The sequence below is a fragment of the Ailuropoda melanoleuca genome, chromosome 4, assembly GCF_002007445.2.
Source record: "Ailuropoda melanoleuca isolate Jingjing chromosome 4, ASM200744v2, whole genome shotgun sequence".
Classification (NCBI taxonomy): domain Eukaryota; kingdom Metazoa; phylum Chordata; class Mammalia; order Carnivora; family Ursidae; genus Ailuropoda; species Ailuropoda melanoleuca.
In genome coordinates, this window is record NC_048221.1 from 124,495,629 (window position 1) to 124,514,516 (window position 18,888).

The following is an 18,888-nucleotide window of genomic DNA, read 5'->3' on the forward strand; positions in this document are numbered from 1 at the left end:
GACAGAGATAGAGACAGCCAGCGAGAGAGGGAACACAAGCAGGGGGAGTGGGAGAGGAAGAAGCAGGCTCATAGCGGAGGAGCCTGATGTGGGGCTCGATCCCATAACGCCGGGATCACGCCCTGAGCTGAAGGCAGACGCTTAACCGCTGTGCCACCCAGGCGCCCCAACCCAGGAGAGAATCTTAAGCAGACTTCCAGATGAGTGCAGAGCCAGACTTGGGCCTCATCTTAATGACCCTGAGATCATGACGTGATCCAAAATCAAGAGTTGGATGCTTATCTGACTGAGCCACCCAGGTGCCCCTAGAAATTTTTATTTTTTAAGATATTTTATTAATTTTTTAAAAAGTTGGCTTTACACTCAATGTAGGTCTCAAACTCATGACCCTAAGATCAAGAGTTGCATGTTCTGACTGAGCCAGTCAGCTGCCCTGTCAGAGAAATTTTTATTAATTTCCATTTTCTAGCTCCTTGGGCAGACAAAGAAGCCTTATTATGATTAATTAATCAAAATATTTTTGCATATGAATGCGAGTGCCTTTTTCAGTGATTTTTCACTCTTGTTTTTTTCATGCAGAATAGTCTTATATCTGGTCTTTTATAGTTGGATATCTGTAATGTAAACAGGATTTAAAGTCTAGAGAAATGACTTGATATGATTGTGAAGTTCTTGGCATTTAATGTAAAATTATTTCATATTGTAAATTTTGCTTCTTGTGTAATGTTTTTTTTGTTACCAGCAGGAATTAGTGTAGGGTATTGTTAATTATCTGAGATGAAAATATTGGAAAAATCAAAGGGCAGATAGCCTGAGAGAAGCATGCTATCTTCTTTATTTTTCTTTATTTCTTTTTTTTAATATTCGGCTTTTTAAAAAATATTTTATTTAGGGGCGCCTAGGTGGCTCAGTCATTAACCATCTGCCTTCGGCTCAGGTCATGATCCTAGGGTCCGGGAGCGAGCCCTGCATTGGGCTCCCTGCTCAGCGGGAAGCCTGCTTCTCCCTCTCCCACTTCCCCTGCTTGTGTTCCCTCTCTCGCTGTCTGTCTCTCCATCAAATAAGTAAATAACATCTTTAAAAAAAAAATCATTTTTTGACAGAGAGCGTGCACAAGCAGGGGGAGCAGCAGGTAGAGGGAGAGGGAGAAGCAGGCTCCCCACTGAGCAGGGAGCCTGATGTGGGGCTGGATCCCAGGACCTGGGATCATGACCTGAGCCGAAGGCAGCCGCTTAACCCTGACTGTGCCATCCGAGCGCCCCTCTTTTGCATTTTTCATCCCCCTTAATGAACATTGGTGAAATTTTAAATGAGGGTAGTATCAGAAATGTGAACTGGCAAACGGTTTTGTCATATAGTTGATTAATAAAAACAAAAGCCACTTTGGTTTATCGGTCACTTACGGTAACTTAAGAATACTGCAGAATGTGTTATTTCATTTTCCTATTTATGAGAATGTTATAACCCTCACTCTACCAATGAAGGATTGGGGTTTAGAGCCTTTAGTTACCTAGGATGTATTCTTAGAGCTATTAGAAGCAGGCCGTTTGACCTTTATACCTATGCTTAGAAACACATGAATGTTTTCCATCAATTAAATTTTTTTTTCAGCCGAAATTCCTTGCTTATATTAATAGCTCTTACAGAGACCACAACAGAGTCTCAGTCAATGTACTATTGTGTGTCTGTATGGAGAGGAGTGTTTGTTATAAGCACTTGATACCATTTAAGAAAATCAAGCAGATTTGTGCTCTTATTTAAATTTGTATTCTACGTTTTTAGTATTCAGGATTTCCTAGTGATAGTAACGGTGAAATATAATTGCCCCCTGGATGATTTTATCTGTTTCCCTAGAAATCCCTTCTAATTCTTGACCAAGGCAAGCAATAACATCTATTGGACAAACTGGTCTTCTTTTGTCAACTCCTGGGTTTTCAGTATGGTTTACAGAAACCTCTACATCTTCCCACTTTCCCATGTAGAACTTGTAGCAACAGAGTTCCTCCTAGATTTCAGTAGCCGTGTGTTTTCTTCCAGCAACCAAGTGGGTTGTTTGAGGGGAAGTTCTGTGTTGGAACTGCATTTTCCTAGAATATGGAGCATGATTTATACCCGTAACAATGCTTTTAATGTAGTTTTCTGCTTTGGGCCAATAAGTTGTACAGTTTTACTCTTTTAACTTGTTGATAGAAATAAATTTAGTTTGGTGAAATCATTACTTGGTGAAATCATTGAATGTTCTACCTTCTGTAATGGAATAAACAAAGTGTATTTCTAGTTTTCAGACAACTCTGTCATATTTCTGTGATGTAGTTGCTAAGTTTCTTGGTTTTTTTTTTGTTGTTGTTGTTTTTTAAGTAGACTCTGCACCTAACATGGGGCTTAAACTCATGACACTGAGACCAGGAGTCCTGTGCCCCACTGACTGAACCAGCCAGGCACCCTTGTGGTTGTTAAATTTTATATATTTTTTATAATTCTATTTTTTTAACCTGATTTTTATTATTTAGATCAAGTAGCTTATTCCCTTATGTCAGGGTCATTAACAGAGGAAATGTAAATGTCTAGTGATGGGAAAAATCCAACCTCATTAGTAACTAACATTTTAAACTTATATGTGTATTTAAAATAGTTACCAAGGATTTTTAAAATTATACAATTGCTGGTTAATGATATGGTTAGACTCTATACTTCTGGTGGATAGCAATTTGGTAATATTAAAATAACTTTATGCAGCAATTCCACTTGTTAGAAAACTTTAAAAATAATCAGAAACATTTGGCATTTGTTGCAGTAAAAAAAAACCCAATAACACAATTATTGAGAATATGCTATTTCTTCAGTTCTAAGCAAAGTAGCTCAAAATAAAATATTCTCTTTGATGCTCATAGTTGTTCCATAAGTTAAAGATGTTCTTATTTTAATTTTACTGATGAAATTGAGGCTCAGAGATTGACTTTCCAAAGTCACAAAATTAAATGGTAGAGTCAGGAATAAAGTTAGGATCTGTCTCACTTTCTAAGCCTGTGTTGGTATAGTGTCTCAGGATACAGTGCCTCCTTAAGTGATTCTAATATGCAACAATAGGAAATACGGATTAAGTGATTCAGTGTGTATATGTGTATACACATTCAGCGGAGTATTATGTTGCTATGAAATATATCATTAATGTCTCAAGATTTGCAAAAAAGGGCTTGTGATAATATTAAAACAGTACAAACTGGTATATGCAGAAGAAATCTCAACTGTGTACAATGTTACTGAAAAACTCCTGGAAGGGAGTATGCCAAAATGTGAAGTCCTGTTCTCTCTTGGCAGAATCCCTTTATACATACAATCAAACAAAACCTTTTTTTGGTTTTGTTTTGTATGCTTTAATTTTCTAGAATGAATATGTTTTATCATTGGGGAAACCCTTGTTACTTCACATACGGTGTATATGACTTTGTATAGTAACTCAGCACCTAGAATTAATTTCTTTGTGGAATACCATGAAATGTCATTGGAAGTTGGTGAAACACCCTTGTCTAGCTTTTATTTTTTGTTTTTATTCTTAATGGGGGTGAGGCAGAGGAGAGAGAGAATCTTAAGCAGGCTGCATGCCCAGTCTGATGTGGTGCTCTGTCTCACAACCCTGAGATCATGACCTGAGCCAAAGTCCAGAGCAGGGACACTTAACTGACTGATGTCACCCTAAGTGCCTGAAGCCTGATTAATGATAGAGTTTGAGAAACACACCCAGAATATTTGGAATCTTCCCAGGCCCCACCAGGATCTTGTTTTTCATTTTTATGTACTTGCTCATTACTAAAGCCCGAGCCAGGAACCTACCTCTTGAGGTATCGATTTAATTATAGACACATGTGGAGGCTGACGTTTTCATTAAGCTTATCTTGTCATGTTTCAAAATAGACCTGTAAGGAAGAGGTCTCTGTCTGATCTTTCTAGTTGAATGTCCCCTTCCCATCTTAATCAAAATAGTAAGTGACATTTCTGCAATCCTGTTAGGTTTTTTTTGCCCTCGCAAGTAAGAACCTACCCATCCAGCAGAAGCACAGTTTTTATCATTCCAGTGCATATTTTAATTAACAAAATAAATACATTTTTTAAATCATTGAACTATTTGCTTTGTATAAAGTGTTATCATTATCTTCTTTAGCTTAGGGAATTAAGATTTTTACCATCTAAGTTCAGGTTATGCTTCATAACTTCTCTGAGTCTTACTGTAAAATAGACATAACTAAACCTCTTCTGCTCTTTCTTGGATTGTTGTAAGGATCAGATGAAACAGAATGGCTATGCAATATTTGTAAACCGTAAGGCAGTTAGAAATATTTACAAATAAGGGAGAAATGTAAAAATTTTGTCTGTATTATCTGGGCAGTACTACAGAAAGATAGTCTTTTTAGGAAGATAGGTTTTTTTGTGGGTTCGGGTTTTGTTTTTTAGTAGCTATATCAGTCTTCTGTGTTCTTATTTGACTTTCTTTTGTGTGTATATCTCTATATAAAAGCTGTTTTTGTGCTACATAAGTTGGTATAGCCATTATGGAAAACCATATGGAGTTTCCTCAAAAAATTAAAAAGAGAACTACCAGCAATCCTACGTCTGGGTATATATCCAAAGGAAATGAAATCACTATCTTGGAGAGAGATCTGCGCCCTTGTATTCATTGCAGCATTATTCACAATAGCTGAGAAATGGAAACAACTTTTCAAAATTTTTATTTATTTTTATTTTATTTTATTTTTTAAAAAGATTTTATTTATTTGACAGAGATAGAGACAGCCAGCGAGAAAGGGAACACAAGCAGGGGGAGGGGGAGAGGAAGAAGCAGGCTCATAGCAGAGGAGCCTGATGTGGGGCTCGATCCCAGAACGCCGGGATCATGCCCTGAGCTGAAGGCAGACGCTTAACCGCTGTGCCACCCAGGCGCCCCTATTTATTTTTATTTTTTAAAAAAGATTTTATTTATTTATTTATTTGATATAGAGCACAAGTAGGCAGAGGGAGAGGGAGAAGCAGGCTGAGCAGGGAGCCCAATGAGGGGCTCGATCGCAGGACCCAACTGAGTAACCAGTAACCAACGAGTCACCCAGGCGCCCCTGGAAACAACTTTAGTGTCTAACAACAGATGATTGGATAAAGAAAATTACTATATGTATGTAATGGAATATTATTCAGCCATAAACAAAGAAGGAAATCTGTCATATGTATATTAGCTGTATACAGAGTGAAACAAGTCAGACAAAGACAAATAGTGCGCATTTCCCTTAAAAATCCACTCCCCAATCATTCTTCGTTGGATTTAAAGAGACATACAGTAAGATAACATCAAAATGCCTAATATACAATCCAAAATCACTTGACAAATGAAGAACTAGGAAAATGTCAAGAACTCATAAGGAAAAGACAACCTACACACAAATGTTGGAATTAGCGGACAGACTTTATTAAAATATTTTATTTATTTGTCAGAGAGAGAGATTGAGTACATGTGCATAAGCAGGGAGAGTGGCAGGCAGAGGGAGAAGCAGGCTCCTGCCCAATTTGGGATTCGATCCCAGGACTCTGGGATTATGACCTGAGCTGAAGGCAGACAGTTAACCAACTGAGCCACCCAGGCGTCCCCAGACAAAGACTTTAAAGCAAGTATTATAACTATGCTTTAAGAAGTCAAGTTTAAATTCAGTAGAGAATGACGGGGGGGTGGGGTGTCCTTTTTTTGAAGTAGGCATTTTACTTTGTTAGGTTCAGATCACAAACTTCCAACCCATTTTCTCTGCACTAAAATTCCAACGTTTTCAAAGCGTTTGCAGAGCTGTTCTGATCTGTTCTGCATGTGTACCACCTAGTGGCTGATTTGGGAACCTGGTAGTATGATTGGGGTCAGATACACATATGCATAGTTCTGGACTGACCCCAGGAGTGTTTATAGATCTTCATGGTATCACTTTCTCGAGCTCCTTTCTCTTTGCAAGCTCCCTGATACTTTTTTGCTCCTAGTGACCCTCTTCCTTGTCCCATGGCTAGACAGTTGGGGCTTCATTTCTCTGTTTTGCTGTATACTTGCACAACGTCTGCCTTTGATGCCAGACAACAGGATGGCAGAGAAAGCCATGTGGCTTCCCTTCACATTTACGGGAACAGAAGGATTCTGCTTTGTTGGAGTTTTAGGGCCCTGTTCAGCCACTGCTGATATTATCACTGCCAAGACTGCTGCCCTTGGCTTGTTTGGGGGCGTAGGTCAAGAGGAAGAGGGAAAAACCCAGAAAACTCTGTCTCCTTAGGGGCCCCTTTACTGATCCTCAGACTAAAAAAAGAGAATTCTTTTGGAGCCATTTCTGTCTGCACTTAGTGGACAATTCTGAATTTGTATTGCCTTTGAGTCTAGGCTGAGTGGTCCCAGAGGAAACAAAACCAGGAAACTCACTTTGGGGTATATAGTATAATTTCTAGTTGTGGTTTCCTCCTCCAGACCCACTGCTCCCATTTTCAGAGGCCTTAGATAGCTGCTCCATGCATTCTTTTTTTTTTTTTTTAATTTATTCGACAGAGATAGAGATAGCCAGCGAGAGAGGGAACACAAGCAGGGGGAGTGGGAGAGGAAGAAGCAGGCTCATAGCGGAGGAGCTTGATGTGGGGCTCGATCCCACAACACCAGGATCATGCCCTGAGCCGAAGGTAGACGCTTAAGCGCTGTGCCACCCAGGTGCCCCTGCTCCATGCATTCTGTCCAGGTTTTTAGTTGTATTCAGCCTGAGAGACAGGACAAACTACGCTTAACTCCTTTTTTTACAAGAACCAGAACATAGATACCTTTTAATATTGCTACAACTGTATTATTCATTTGTTTTGGTTAAGAATTTATTGAGCATTCATCCCCTACCTAGCTTTGCTGGAAATGTAAAGATGGATAATCTTTACCTATAGTAGATCCACAGTTAGGCGTGTGATATGGGGGTGGAGGCAGAAAATAAACATTTCATATTGCACATTAATAATAATTTAGTTATTAATCTTATCCTTTTTGATCCATTTCTACTTCAGGACTTGACATATTGTTTGTGGCTGAAAGAGAGAAGAACCTGTTTATATTCCATTAATTTTCTGTTTTTCTTATTGTCCCAAAATACAAGGGATGGAAAGTCTCTGGATATGTATGTGCTGGATGAAATTAATACATAGTTTTAATAAGAATAAGAAACATAATTACATATATAATTATAATAACAAAGTAAGAAGAAATAATTTATTATTATATACTTGTTTCTCAGGTCTTAGAAAAATACCCCAATACACCCATGAGTCATAAAGAAATTCTTCAAGTTATCCAGAGAGAAGGACTAAAAGAAATCAGGTGAGTTATTTAAATATTATTAGTAATAATTATAATACTTGATTAGAGTATTTCATAGTGTACAGCAATATACAGTTAGTCCTGAAGATTGATGATTTCGTAATAACTGCTTTGCTAATTTCTGATTTGTTCAGTTGTCAGATCTTTGAAGTTTTCAGTCATAGCACAGTTACAAAAACATAAGTAAGTGAAAAAAAATTCTTAGCTGTGTCCAACCCATGCACTTTAATTCTTAGGAGGCCTGGAGCCATCTTCAAGTCTTCATCTATGAGTTCAGGCTTTTGATTTAATAAGCTTGGTCATTAGCAGGTAAAAAATATTCTCTAGTACATGAAGAATGCCAGAGGTGGACAGTCTAGGAAGAAATAACCTTGGCCAAAAGGAATAAAACGGAAAAGATACAAACAAAGCAGTATATATTTCGAGTAATAGGTTTATGTACAACAAATAAAACAGCTTGGGGTCAGTTAATACAGGACCAAAGATAAAATACACTTTAATTTCTAAGAGCCTTATATTAACAATAGCACATAATAGTCACTTCATAATCAAGACCCTCTGCCATCAAGAAATGTTAAAATTATGGTCAGCATACTTGGTATTGTAAACATGGAAATCCAGGAGTCTACCTGACATATTTATTAAGATGGAAAACATTGCAGTGCTTTAAAATTGCGACCAGTTGTTCTCGAGTGGGGGTGGTATTCTGTAGATGCCCTTAGGGAAAGTGTTCAGAATTTATGGGGTTATTTTTGATTTTCAAAGTTGCTAGAAAGAAGTGGAGCACTGTGGCATTTAATGTTCAGGAAACGGATAAATGTCTCACATTGTGCCGGACAGTCCTTCACATGAAGAATTGTTCAGCTCAGATGCCAGAGTAATAGTGAGATATGCTGAAATATTTATAAATGGACAATAACACATTTTTTGATACATAGCTATTTGCATGGTCCAGATTTTAATTCTCATTTTCTTTAATACAAAATTGAGTTTCTGGCCCTTTGCTAACACAGTTAAAAAATTTTTGTTTTGGGTGGGGGAATGGGATAGACCGGTGATGGGTAGTAAGGAGGGCACGTATTGCATGGTGCACTGGGTGTTATACGCAACTAATGAAGCATCGAACTTTGCATCGGAATCCGGGGATGTACTGTATGGTGACTAACATAATATAATAAAAAAAATTTTTTTTTGTTTTGACTTCTGGCCAAATGTCAGTAGGCTGGGAATAAATTAGGTTTGTTTTATTACTATGAAACAGTGAAGTATAAATTAGTATTATTTCAGCTTATGTAACATATGTCTCTGAGAAGTTCTGTGAACATTTGTAAATTAAAACATTGAAATGCATTTGAGGAATTAGCTTTTAAACATTTTTGTAAATAAAAAAATTGGCTATCAATGATACATTCTAAATTTTTATTTGAATTAGATAAGATTTATTAGATTAAAATGAAAGCATAATGTCTATTTTTTACTTTTTTAAAAATTTAAATTCAATTAGCTAACATACAGTGTATTAGTTTCAGAGGTAGAGTCCAGTGATTCATCAGTCTTATGTAATACCCAGTGCTCATTACATCACGTGCTCTCCTTAATGCCCATCATCCAGTTACCCCATCCCCCCATCCCCGCATAGTGCCTATTTAATACCACCAATTTGTGCAAAGGTATAGGAGAAAAAAGACAGTGATTTTTGAGATCTGATGAACAGTTCTGCTAAGGTATTCTAATACTCTTTTTATAACGCTGTCGACTTATAGAATAGGAATGAGCAAGAGATTTCATTTTTTTTTTCCTTAAAATTAGACTTTTGATACACTGGAGAAATTGACGAGGATATCTGGTGTATAGAGACCAGACTCCCATCAGCCCCTTAGGTCTAAATTCCAGTTGCAGGTCGTCTAGCTCCAAAATACTAAGGCTCTCTGACTTTACACTTGTCATTATCATTTCTAGGGAGCAGGCAAGAATAGTAAATAAGTAAAGAATAGTAAATGAATAAAGAAGGGAAAAATAAATCTAGAAAAGGAGCAAGATGGTAGAGTCATCAAAAATAGCTTCTGGCTTTGCTTAGTGATAACTTAGATTTATAAGTAGCTGTTCTTGGTTAAACTATATTGTTGTGATGCAGTTATATGACCACAAAGCATTTCTAAGTCACCAGTGACTTCCATTTTGTTAACTCCATGGAACTTTTAATGCCTGACTCTTACTTCTTAGCGTTATTTAACACAGCTGAATACTGCTGCTTTCTTGAAACTCTGTTTTGTTACTTGAAGCGACCACAGACATTCCTCCTTCCTTTTCAGCTTTTTTGCTCATTACCTTCTAATTTAAGTGCAATTTTGTCCATTCCCCGTAGCTTTAAATATTATATGTTGTCAGTTCTCAACTAGGTAGGGAAACTGTTTCGCACTTCAGCCTTCATAGTGGGGAATGTGAGTTCTCTCAGTTTTTTCTTATTTTTCAGGTGTCAGTTTGAATATGTCTTTGTCAGAGAACTGTGGCTGACTGTACGAGCTAGAGCAAATTCTTTTTTTAGTGTATTATAGTGTTCTGTTTATTTCTTCATACCACTTAAGGATTGAAATTATGTATTTTTGTGATCTTAAAAAAATCACATAGCTTCTCTATAGCTGACATTAAGGTAGCTCCCTGAGGCCATTGCATCTGCTGTTTTTCCCCCTTCTCTTTTGTGCTTGGTATATGCCAGACATTGAAAACCTACTTGTTAACGCGGATATGAAGTATCAGGGGTTCGAAGATCTTATTCAGGTGCAGTTACAACATATGCTCTTGCTGCAGTGATGTGTTAAATGATAGTCTTATAATCTTTAAAGTTTTTAGATAGGTTACAGAATGAAATAGTTAATTTCTTTATTGAGGTTGTACTACTTCTTACAGTTAATTTTCATTCTTCAGTCTTTAGTACATGGCTTTCAATTCTTTTTTCCATTTGTAGTTTTCTCTCTGTTTCCCATTCTGAAGAAGCTCACTTAATTTTGATTATTCCATATTATGTTATTTTATTTTAAAATACATTAAAGTGGAAATAGCCCAAATATCCATCAAAAGATGAGTGGGTAAGTAAAGTGTAGTATATACATTCAGTGGAATATTACTCCCCCTTAAGAAGAATTGAGATTCTGATACATGCAGTGTGGATGAACCTGAAAAACATTATGGTGAAATAAGATAGACTCAAAAGAACAAATAGTGTTGTGGCAGCAGAAAAAAAAAAAGGACAAATATCGTACAGTTCCATTTATATGAGATACTTAGAACAGGCAAACTCATAGAGACAGAAAGTAGAATAGAGGTTACCAGGGGCTGAGAGTAGGGAAGAATAGAGAGTTATTGTTTAAATTAGTATAGAGTTTCTTTTTGGGATGATGAAAAAGTTCTGAAGATGGACTGTGGTAATGGTTGCACAACATTGTGAGTGTACTCAGTGCCACTGAAATCTACACTTACAAATGGTTCAGATGGTAACTTGTATGTTACTTATCTTTTGCCACAAGCAACCAACAAAAAAAGTATTAAAAATGAAGTGATTGGCTCCTGGCTGAGAAAGACTGAGGTACTAGTAGTCTTAAAGAGTTTTTCAGAGACGTTTTCTGCAGTCTTTGAGCTATACAGTTTTATAAGTCTCGGGGTCTGGTCAGCAGACAAAAGCTACATGGTAGTTTGAACAGGGAAGTTATTCAGTTAACTGGCTAAGTTATTAATTGGTTAGCCAGAAATTAACTATTTAAAGGGAGGAAACAATACCTGTAGGGCTGAGGCAGTGTGCCCTAAGAAAGAGTAACTTTCAAGATCTCTCTCTATGTCATAGGTTGCGATTCAGATCTTGATGCAATAGGTGGGGCTCTGGTCCAATGGATGACAAAGTTCACTGGTGCTGTAGCCTGGGCTGGCAAATAGGAAGCTGCCTACTGGGTATTAGTAGAACTTGCTGGAAAGCCTCCTGCTGGTCACCTGTCCCACATTCGCAGGGGAGACAGCTGAGGCACCAGCAGAATTTTCTGGGAAGCCACCCACAGTCATTCTGCTGAACCTTGCTGAAGGTTGGGTGCCATTGAGTGTCCTTCATCTTGCTGGGTGCTGCCTGTCATAAGAGCAGGCAGGCAAGAGCACAGTAAAACCTGGAAGAAAAGCTCCCTTTCACTCTGCAGTGTTCTTCCAGTGCTCTGCTGACAAAACTTAATATCAGGCCAGCTGGCAAAGGAGAAGTGTTATAGGGTCTAGCTCCACTACCACAGAGAAGAACAAAGAAGGTTGGATTTGGAGCTAAAAGTCAGTAAATTGATAACTAGCACAGCAGCCTTCAGTAGTTTTTCAGTAGAATAACAGATCATTGTCTGGCCCTGCACACCACTTGATTTGTTTCCACCTGCACTCTAGCTAAATGGTTACGCGGCTGTTCTCTGTATGGGATCTAAGATTTCTCACCTTAGGACGTAGATCAATCTTTCATCTTCACTTTTTTATGAAAAAATCTTGGCAGTCTTTCAAAACCAACTCATATTTTTTTTCTTATTTATCCTGTTTATCTGGTGGATTATAGGGGTTGGGTTTTTTTGTTTTTGTTTTTAAGATTTTATTTATTCATTAGAGAGATGGATCACAAGCCAGGGGGAGAGGCAGAGGGAAGGGCAGAGGCAGAGGGAGAGGGGGAAGTATATTCCCCGCTGAGCTGAGAGCCTGATGTGGGGCTTGATTCTAGGACTTGGAGATCCATGACCTGAGCTGAAGGTAGACACTTAACCAGTCTGAGCCACCCAGGCTCCCTCTCTCAAATAAATAAATAAATAAATCTCTTTCAAAACAAAAAACCAAAACATTCTATCTGATAATCATTGACATGAGTAGATTTACTATTTTACTGTTATTAATTTTACTAGTTTGTCTTTCCCTTTTTTTTTTTTTTTAAAGCTTTTATTTATTTGAGAGAGCACATGAGCATGAGTCGGGGGCAGAGGGAGAGGGAGAAGCAGATTCCCTGCTTAGCAGGGAGCCTGATGCAGGACTTGATCCCAGGACCCTGAGATCATGACCCACTTGGAAGGCAGACACCTTACCGACTGAGCCACCCAGGCGCCCCTTGTTTTTCCTTCTTATTTTTTAGTTTACTGTCCCCTCCCTGCTTCCTTCTTTTGAATAATATGAAGGTTTTGCAGCATAATATATTTTATTTCATTTATATTTTAGTTCATTTCTCTTTACCTCACGGAGTATAGTAATATTAAATGCTTTAAAGTTTTTGTCTGATTAAGTCTGACATCTGGATAATCTCAGGGTTGGCAACTGTCGATTGTCTTTTCCCCTGAGAACTTCTTACTTTTCCTGGATCGTTGTTTATTGAGAAATTTAAGGTTGTATTCTGGACATTTTGAATATTATGTTGTTTTAGGCTCTGTTTTTCTGTTATAAGCCTCTGGAGAATGGTGATTCCTTCCTCTGTTCCTTCGTTCCTTCCAATCTATCCAGTTGTCCTCAGACTACATGTTCTCTCTTATCTTCTGTAGGTGTTGGTTCAATAATCAGGTCGTTTTCAAAGCCTCTGCTCTACTGTTCTGGATTTGTTTCATGCACATGCCACTCAGGGTTATTAGTCTGAGATGTGAGCTGTGGTTCAGTTCTCAGAGCCTTTCCTGTGTCGGTTGGGAATGTCCCAAGTATGCAGAGCTCCAGAATGAGCCCATGCCTTGTGTGAGAGTTAAGGTATTTCCTTCCCCTGTTCTCTTCTCTCCGGAATACCATCTCCCCTACCTCCAGCCGTCCTTTTTCCTGTCTTGGCCAGAAAGATAGAGCTTTTCTCAGAATTTTATCTGTCCCTTACAGTGGTATGTCTCTTCAACCAGGGTCTGCTCTTTAGTAAAATGGTGAGAAAACCCCCAGAAAACTCACTATGTGAGAATTTAGCCAACTGCAATGTTAGATGGAACAGTCCACATGATTGACTTCACTTATTAGTCCCAACTGCTTAGTTCAAGGAACCCCAAGACTACTCTCAAGTCTCGATAATTTGCTGGAAGTACTTGCATTAATCATTGAAAACTTATGATTATGGGAAGGATACAGGGAAAGGATACAGATGAAGATTAGCCAAGGAAAGAGACGTATAGGGCAGAATTAAGGTAAAGTACCAAATACAGACCTTCCAGTCATCCTCTCCCTATGACTTAGGATAGTGTTAAATATCAACATCAACGTGCGGTAATATGCATGGAATATTGCCAATATCACTCAAGCCTTGGTGTCTAGAGTTTTTATTGATGGTTCATCACATAGGGATGGTTTATGATCTATGTGGCTGATTTCAGTTTCTAGTGTCTAGCCCCTCTAGAGATAATCTGATACTGTGTGACCCAGGCCCTCACTCTTAATCTTGTTGTCAGTGTGGCTAAAAGCTCCTACCCTAAATTACAGTGTTGCTATCTGTCTTCAGTCTCTCATAGGGCCTAGTGATTATTTCTTAGTCCAAAGGCAAAGGCCAGACCTCTCTTTGGGTAAAGGTAAATTGTTTACTACATACTCCCATATGAATCAAGTTTGACTTCCCAAATGTGCCAGCTTTCTTAATTTTTAATGTTTAAGATAGTTGCTTTTTGTTTATTTTTATTTTTTATTTTATTATTTTTTGGATAAGATAGTTGCTTTTGAAAAATTGACATATAATGAGCATACCGAAAAAGCATTTTAAAGTATACAGTTCAGTGTTGTTGTTTTAAGATTTTATTTATTTATTTATTTGAGAGAGAGTGGGAGAGAGAGCACAAGCAGGAGGAGGGGTTGAGGGAGAAGCCAACTGTGTGCTGAGCACAGAGCCTGATGTGGGACTTGATCCCAGGACTCTGGGATCATGACCTGAGCCAAAGGCAGATGCTTAACCAACTGAGCCACCCAGGTGCCCCACAATGGTTTTTAATGTATTCACCCAAAACATTTCCATTACCCCCAAAGAAACCCTGCAATATTAGTTGTCACTCCCCTCCTTGCCTCACCCCCAGTAGCCTAGCCCTAGGCAACCAATAATGTACATTCTGTCTCCATGGACTTGCAGTTTTGGATATTTCCTATAATGGAGTCATAGAATATGTGGCCTTTTGTGACTGGCTTCTTTCATATAGTGTAATGATTTGAAGGTTCATTCATATTGTAACATCTGTCAGTACTTCGTTCATTTACTGCTAAATGGTATTCCGTTGTATGCACATGCCACATTTTGTTTATTCATTCATCAATTGATGGACATTGGGGTTATTTTCACGTTTTGGCTGTTAATGAATAATGCTACTGTGAACATCCGTGTACATGTTTTTGTATGAGAAGTTGCTTTTTGTATTTTTGTCCACAAACTTTAGTTGAAACCAGCCAGAGGGTGAGAGGCTGTTTTGGGTCTGCTCTATGTTTACCAAGTCTCACTCACTCAATCTTAAATCATGAAATTGGATTGAGCCTTAAATTCATGGAATTCATGGAAACATGAATTAACTCACAAATTTCAGTTCAAAATCATTTGTGTTTTTCTTTTTTTTTTTTTTTTAAAGATTTTTTTAATTTATTTATTCGACAGAGATAGAGACAGCCAGCGAGAGAGGGAACACAAGCAGGGGGAGTGGGAGAGGAAGAAGCAGGCTCATAGCGGAGGAGCCCAATGTGGGGCTCGATCCCATTATGCTGGGATCACGCCCTGAGCCGAAGGCAGACGCTTTAACCGCTGTGCCACCCAGGCGCCCCCATTTGTGTTTTTCTTTGGCTTCGACAGAATTCTAGATTTTGGTGTAGCTTTTGTGTTTTAGTCATTTATTTTTTTTTTAAAGATTTTATTTATGTATGTGACAGAGAGACAGCCAGCAAGAGAGGGAACACAGCAGGGGAGAGGGAGAGGAAGAAGCAGGCTCCCAGCCGAGGAGCCCAATGTGGGACTGGATCCGGGAATGCCGGGATCACGCCCTGAGCCGAAGGCACACGCTTAACAACTGCGCTACCCTGGCGCCCCTGTTTTAGTCATTTTTAAATTGCTGTAAGGGGGTTTATCACAGATAATCTGGTGTAGGCTATTTAGCAGATGTTTTATGACTAGTGTTTAGAACCTCTGTGTTGACTAGTTCCATAATTGAAGCTTGTTTTTTGTACCAAATAATAAGTGGATGTGAATAGAATACGGCAGACCAGTATGAATCCATTGGTGTGGTTAAATGTTTATGCATTGCTCTGTCCAAATTTGTAGTCAGACCTCAAAGGTAAATAATACACCTACCCCAAAACATTTGTATCTGATAATTACAAGATGGTGTGTAGTCTGAATTAATGATTTAGAGAACTGTATGTATGTAGATGAATATAGTTTATGAAGAACGGACTGCAGCATTCAGGAGTTGAAGGGGTTAAGGAGACTAATAAAGGTTCTATTTTACTAGAGTAGATGGAATGTGGTTTGGACTACCTGAGTAGTACTGGAGACAATAGACTGATTTGAGATACGTATTTCAGGACTTGCTGTTGGATTGGATGTGGGAGGTAAAAGGAAGGAGGAAATAAGAAATGATTTCTAGGTTTCAGGATTACATAGCTGCCATTTATTACAGAAAAGAACCGAGGAATTAGGGGCGCCTGGGTGGCACAGCGGTTGAGCGTCTGCCTTCGGCTCAGGGCGTGATCCCGGCGTTATGGGATCGAGCCCCACATCAGGCTCCTCCGCTGTGAGCCTGCTTCTTCCTCTCCCACTCCCCCTGCTTGTGTTCCCTCTCTCGCTGGCTGTCTCTATCTCTGTCGAATAAATAAATAAAAATCTTTAAAAAAAAAAAAAAAGAACCGAGGAATTAAACTGGTCAAGAAAGGAGCTGATAAAGGATTCGCTGAGCACATACTTGTGGGTTCAGAAAAAAAGTTTTGAACTTCAGGAGGGGTGAGAAGGTATTCAGGTGCAGGGCCTGGTTATGTTATAAATCTCAAGCTAACAGTTAAAAGGTGGAATGATCTGGAGCTGTAGAGTACTAAGTATTTGTTGTCAGAGGTGAATACCTAATACCTGTTTTGGACATCAGTGAGTAAAGTGTTCTCCTAGTGTGTTATAGAATCCAAGAGTACACCCTTATTCTTTTCACGATAATATACATTCGCTTATGTTACAAGTCTAAGTTAGTAACGTGGGTACTGAAGTCAGTTACTTAAATGTAAAGTTTTACTTTTGGAAAATTGCAAATTGAAGCAAAAGTATGTATCCTCCAGCTAAATTATAAATGGTCTTCCCACCCCAGACTGTTTTGCAGTGACTCTTGGCATTTTATTACTTCAGCATTGCAGTATATATCTAACAGCTAAGAACACAAGAGATTGTATAAATTGAAGATTGTGGCTTATCATACAAAGAGAGCAACTAAGCACAGACATTAAGTATGCATACTATGGGTAAAACATACAAAGAATAGTCTGTAAATCAAATGCTTATGTATGCTGTGAGACCATTCCTGCTAATCCTTGCTGTTACCACTCATTACTTCTTTTTTCCGTAGTCTTTTGTACAACAGGTTTTCCCCCTTCATCAGCTGTGGCAGCCATTGATGTTTACAATGTACTTTTACAGCATTAAGTTGGGACTTCAAGTCTTCCTTCTAAAGTAGCCATTGCTTTTAGTGCCTGCCCCCCACCCACCAAGTTTTCTTAACCTGCTCTGTTCATCCTATTAACTATGTTACCTTGACTCTTCTTTTACCTGCTAATAGAGAAAGAGAGTTTTTAGGAAAGAAGAGAAAAATAACAAAATAATTATTTTCTGAGACCCTGTTCTCTTACTGGTTTTTCTTTCCATTCATAATTAGAAGAGGAAAGACAGGTTAGGAAGATACTTGGTTTTATGAATTAACATCCACAGATTGAGCATTTTCTGAATTAGACCACTTATGAGTGGTCACAAGGATTCTTTTTTTAAAAAAAGATTGATTGATTGATTGATTGATTGATTNCATTCATATTGTAACATCTGTCAGTACTTCGTTCATTTACTGCTAAATGGTATTCCGTTGTATGCACATGCCACATTTTGTTTATTCATTCATCAATTGATGGACATTGGAGTTATTTTCACGTTTTGGCTGTTAATGAATAATGCTACTGTGAACATCCGTGTACATGTTTTTGTATGAGAAGTTGCTTTTTGTATTTTTGTCCACAAACTTTAGTTGAAACCAGCCAGAGGGTGAGAGGCTGTTTTGGGTCTGCTCTATGTTTACCAAGTCTCACTCACTCAATCTTAAATCATGAAATTGGATTGAGCCTTAAATTCATGGAATTCATGGAAACATGAATTAACTCACAAATTTCAGTTCAAAATCATTTGTGTTTTTCTTTTTTTTTTTTTTTTAAAGATTTTTTTAATTTATTTATTCGACAGAGATAGAGACAGCCAGCGAGAGAGGGAACACAAGCAGGGGGAGTGGGAGAGGAAGAAGCAGGCTCATAGCGGAGGAGCCCAATGTGGGGCTCGATCCCATTATGCTGGGATCACGCCCTGAGCCGAAGGCAGACGCTTTAACCGCTGTGCCACCCAGGCGCCCCCATTTGTGTTTTTCTTTGGCTTCGACAGAATTCTAGATTTTGGTGTAGCTTTTGTGTTTTAGTCATTTATTTTTTTTTTAAAGATTTTATTTATGTATGTGACAGAGAGACAGCCAGCAAGAGAGGGAACACAGCAGGGGAGAGGGAGAGGAAGAAGCAGGCAGCCAGCCGAGGAGCCCAATGTGGGACTGGATCCGGTAATGCCGGGATCACGCCCTGAGCCGAAGGCACACGCTTAACAACTGCGCTACCCTGGCGCCCCTGTTTTAGTCATTTTTAAATTGCTGTAAGGGGGTTTATCACAGATAATCTGGTGTAGGCTATTTAGCAGATGTTTTATGACTAGTGTTTAGAACCTCTGTGTTGACTAGTTCCATAATTGAAGCTTGTTTTTTGTACCAAATAATAAGTGGATGTGAATAGAATACGGCAGACCAGTATGAATCCATTGGTGTGGTTAAATGTTTATGCATTGCTCTGTCCAAATTTGTAGTCAGACCTCAAAGGTAAATAATACACCTACCCCAAAACATTTGTATCTGATAATTACAAGATGGTGTGTAGTCTGAATTAATGATTTAGAGAACTGTATGTATGTAGATGAATATAGTTTATGAAGAACGGACTGCAGCATTCAGGAGTTGAAGGGGTTAAGGAGACTAATAAAGGTTCTATTTTACTAGAGTAGATGGAATGTGGTTTGGACTACCTGAGTAGTACTGGAGACAATAGACTGATTTGAGATACGTATTTCAGGACTTGCTGTTGGATTGGATGTGGGAGGTAAAAGGAAGGAGGAAATAAGAAATGATTTCTAGGTTTCAGGATTACATAGCTGCCATTTATTACAGAAAAGAACCGAGGAATTAGGGGCGCCTGGGTGGCACAGCGGTTGAGCGTCTGCCTTCGGCTCAGGGCGTGATCCCGGCGTTATGGGATCGAGCCCCACATCAGGCTCCTCC

The 18,888-nt window shown here is 38.6% G+C and overlaps 1 protein-coding gene across 1 annotated transcript in view; it reads left to right on the forward strand.

The window, feature by feature from the left end:
- Nucleotides 1-18,888, forward strand: part of ASXL2 (ASXL transcriptional regulator 2) — a 133,518-nt gene that overhangs the window by 40,023 nt on the left and 74,607 nt on the right. The window contains exons 2-3 of the mRNA XM_034659795.1: nucleotides 7,278-7,360; nucleotides 11,638-11,640. Of these exons, the coding sequence (XP_034515686.1) occupies nucleotides 7,278-7,360; nucleotides 11,638-11,640 (86 nt within the window). The remainder of the gene's footprint in view (nucleotides 1-7,277; nucleotides 7,361-11,637; nucleotides 11,641-18,888) is intronic.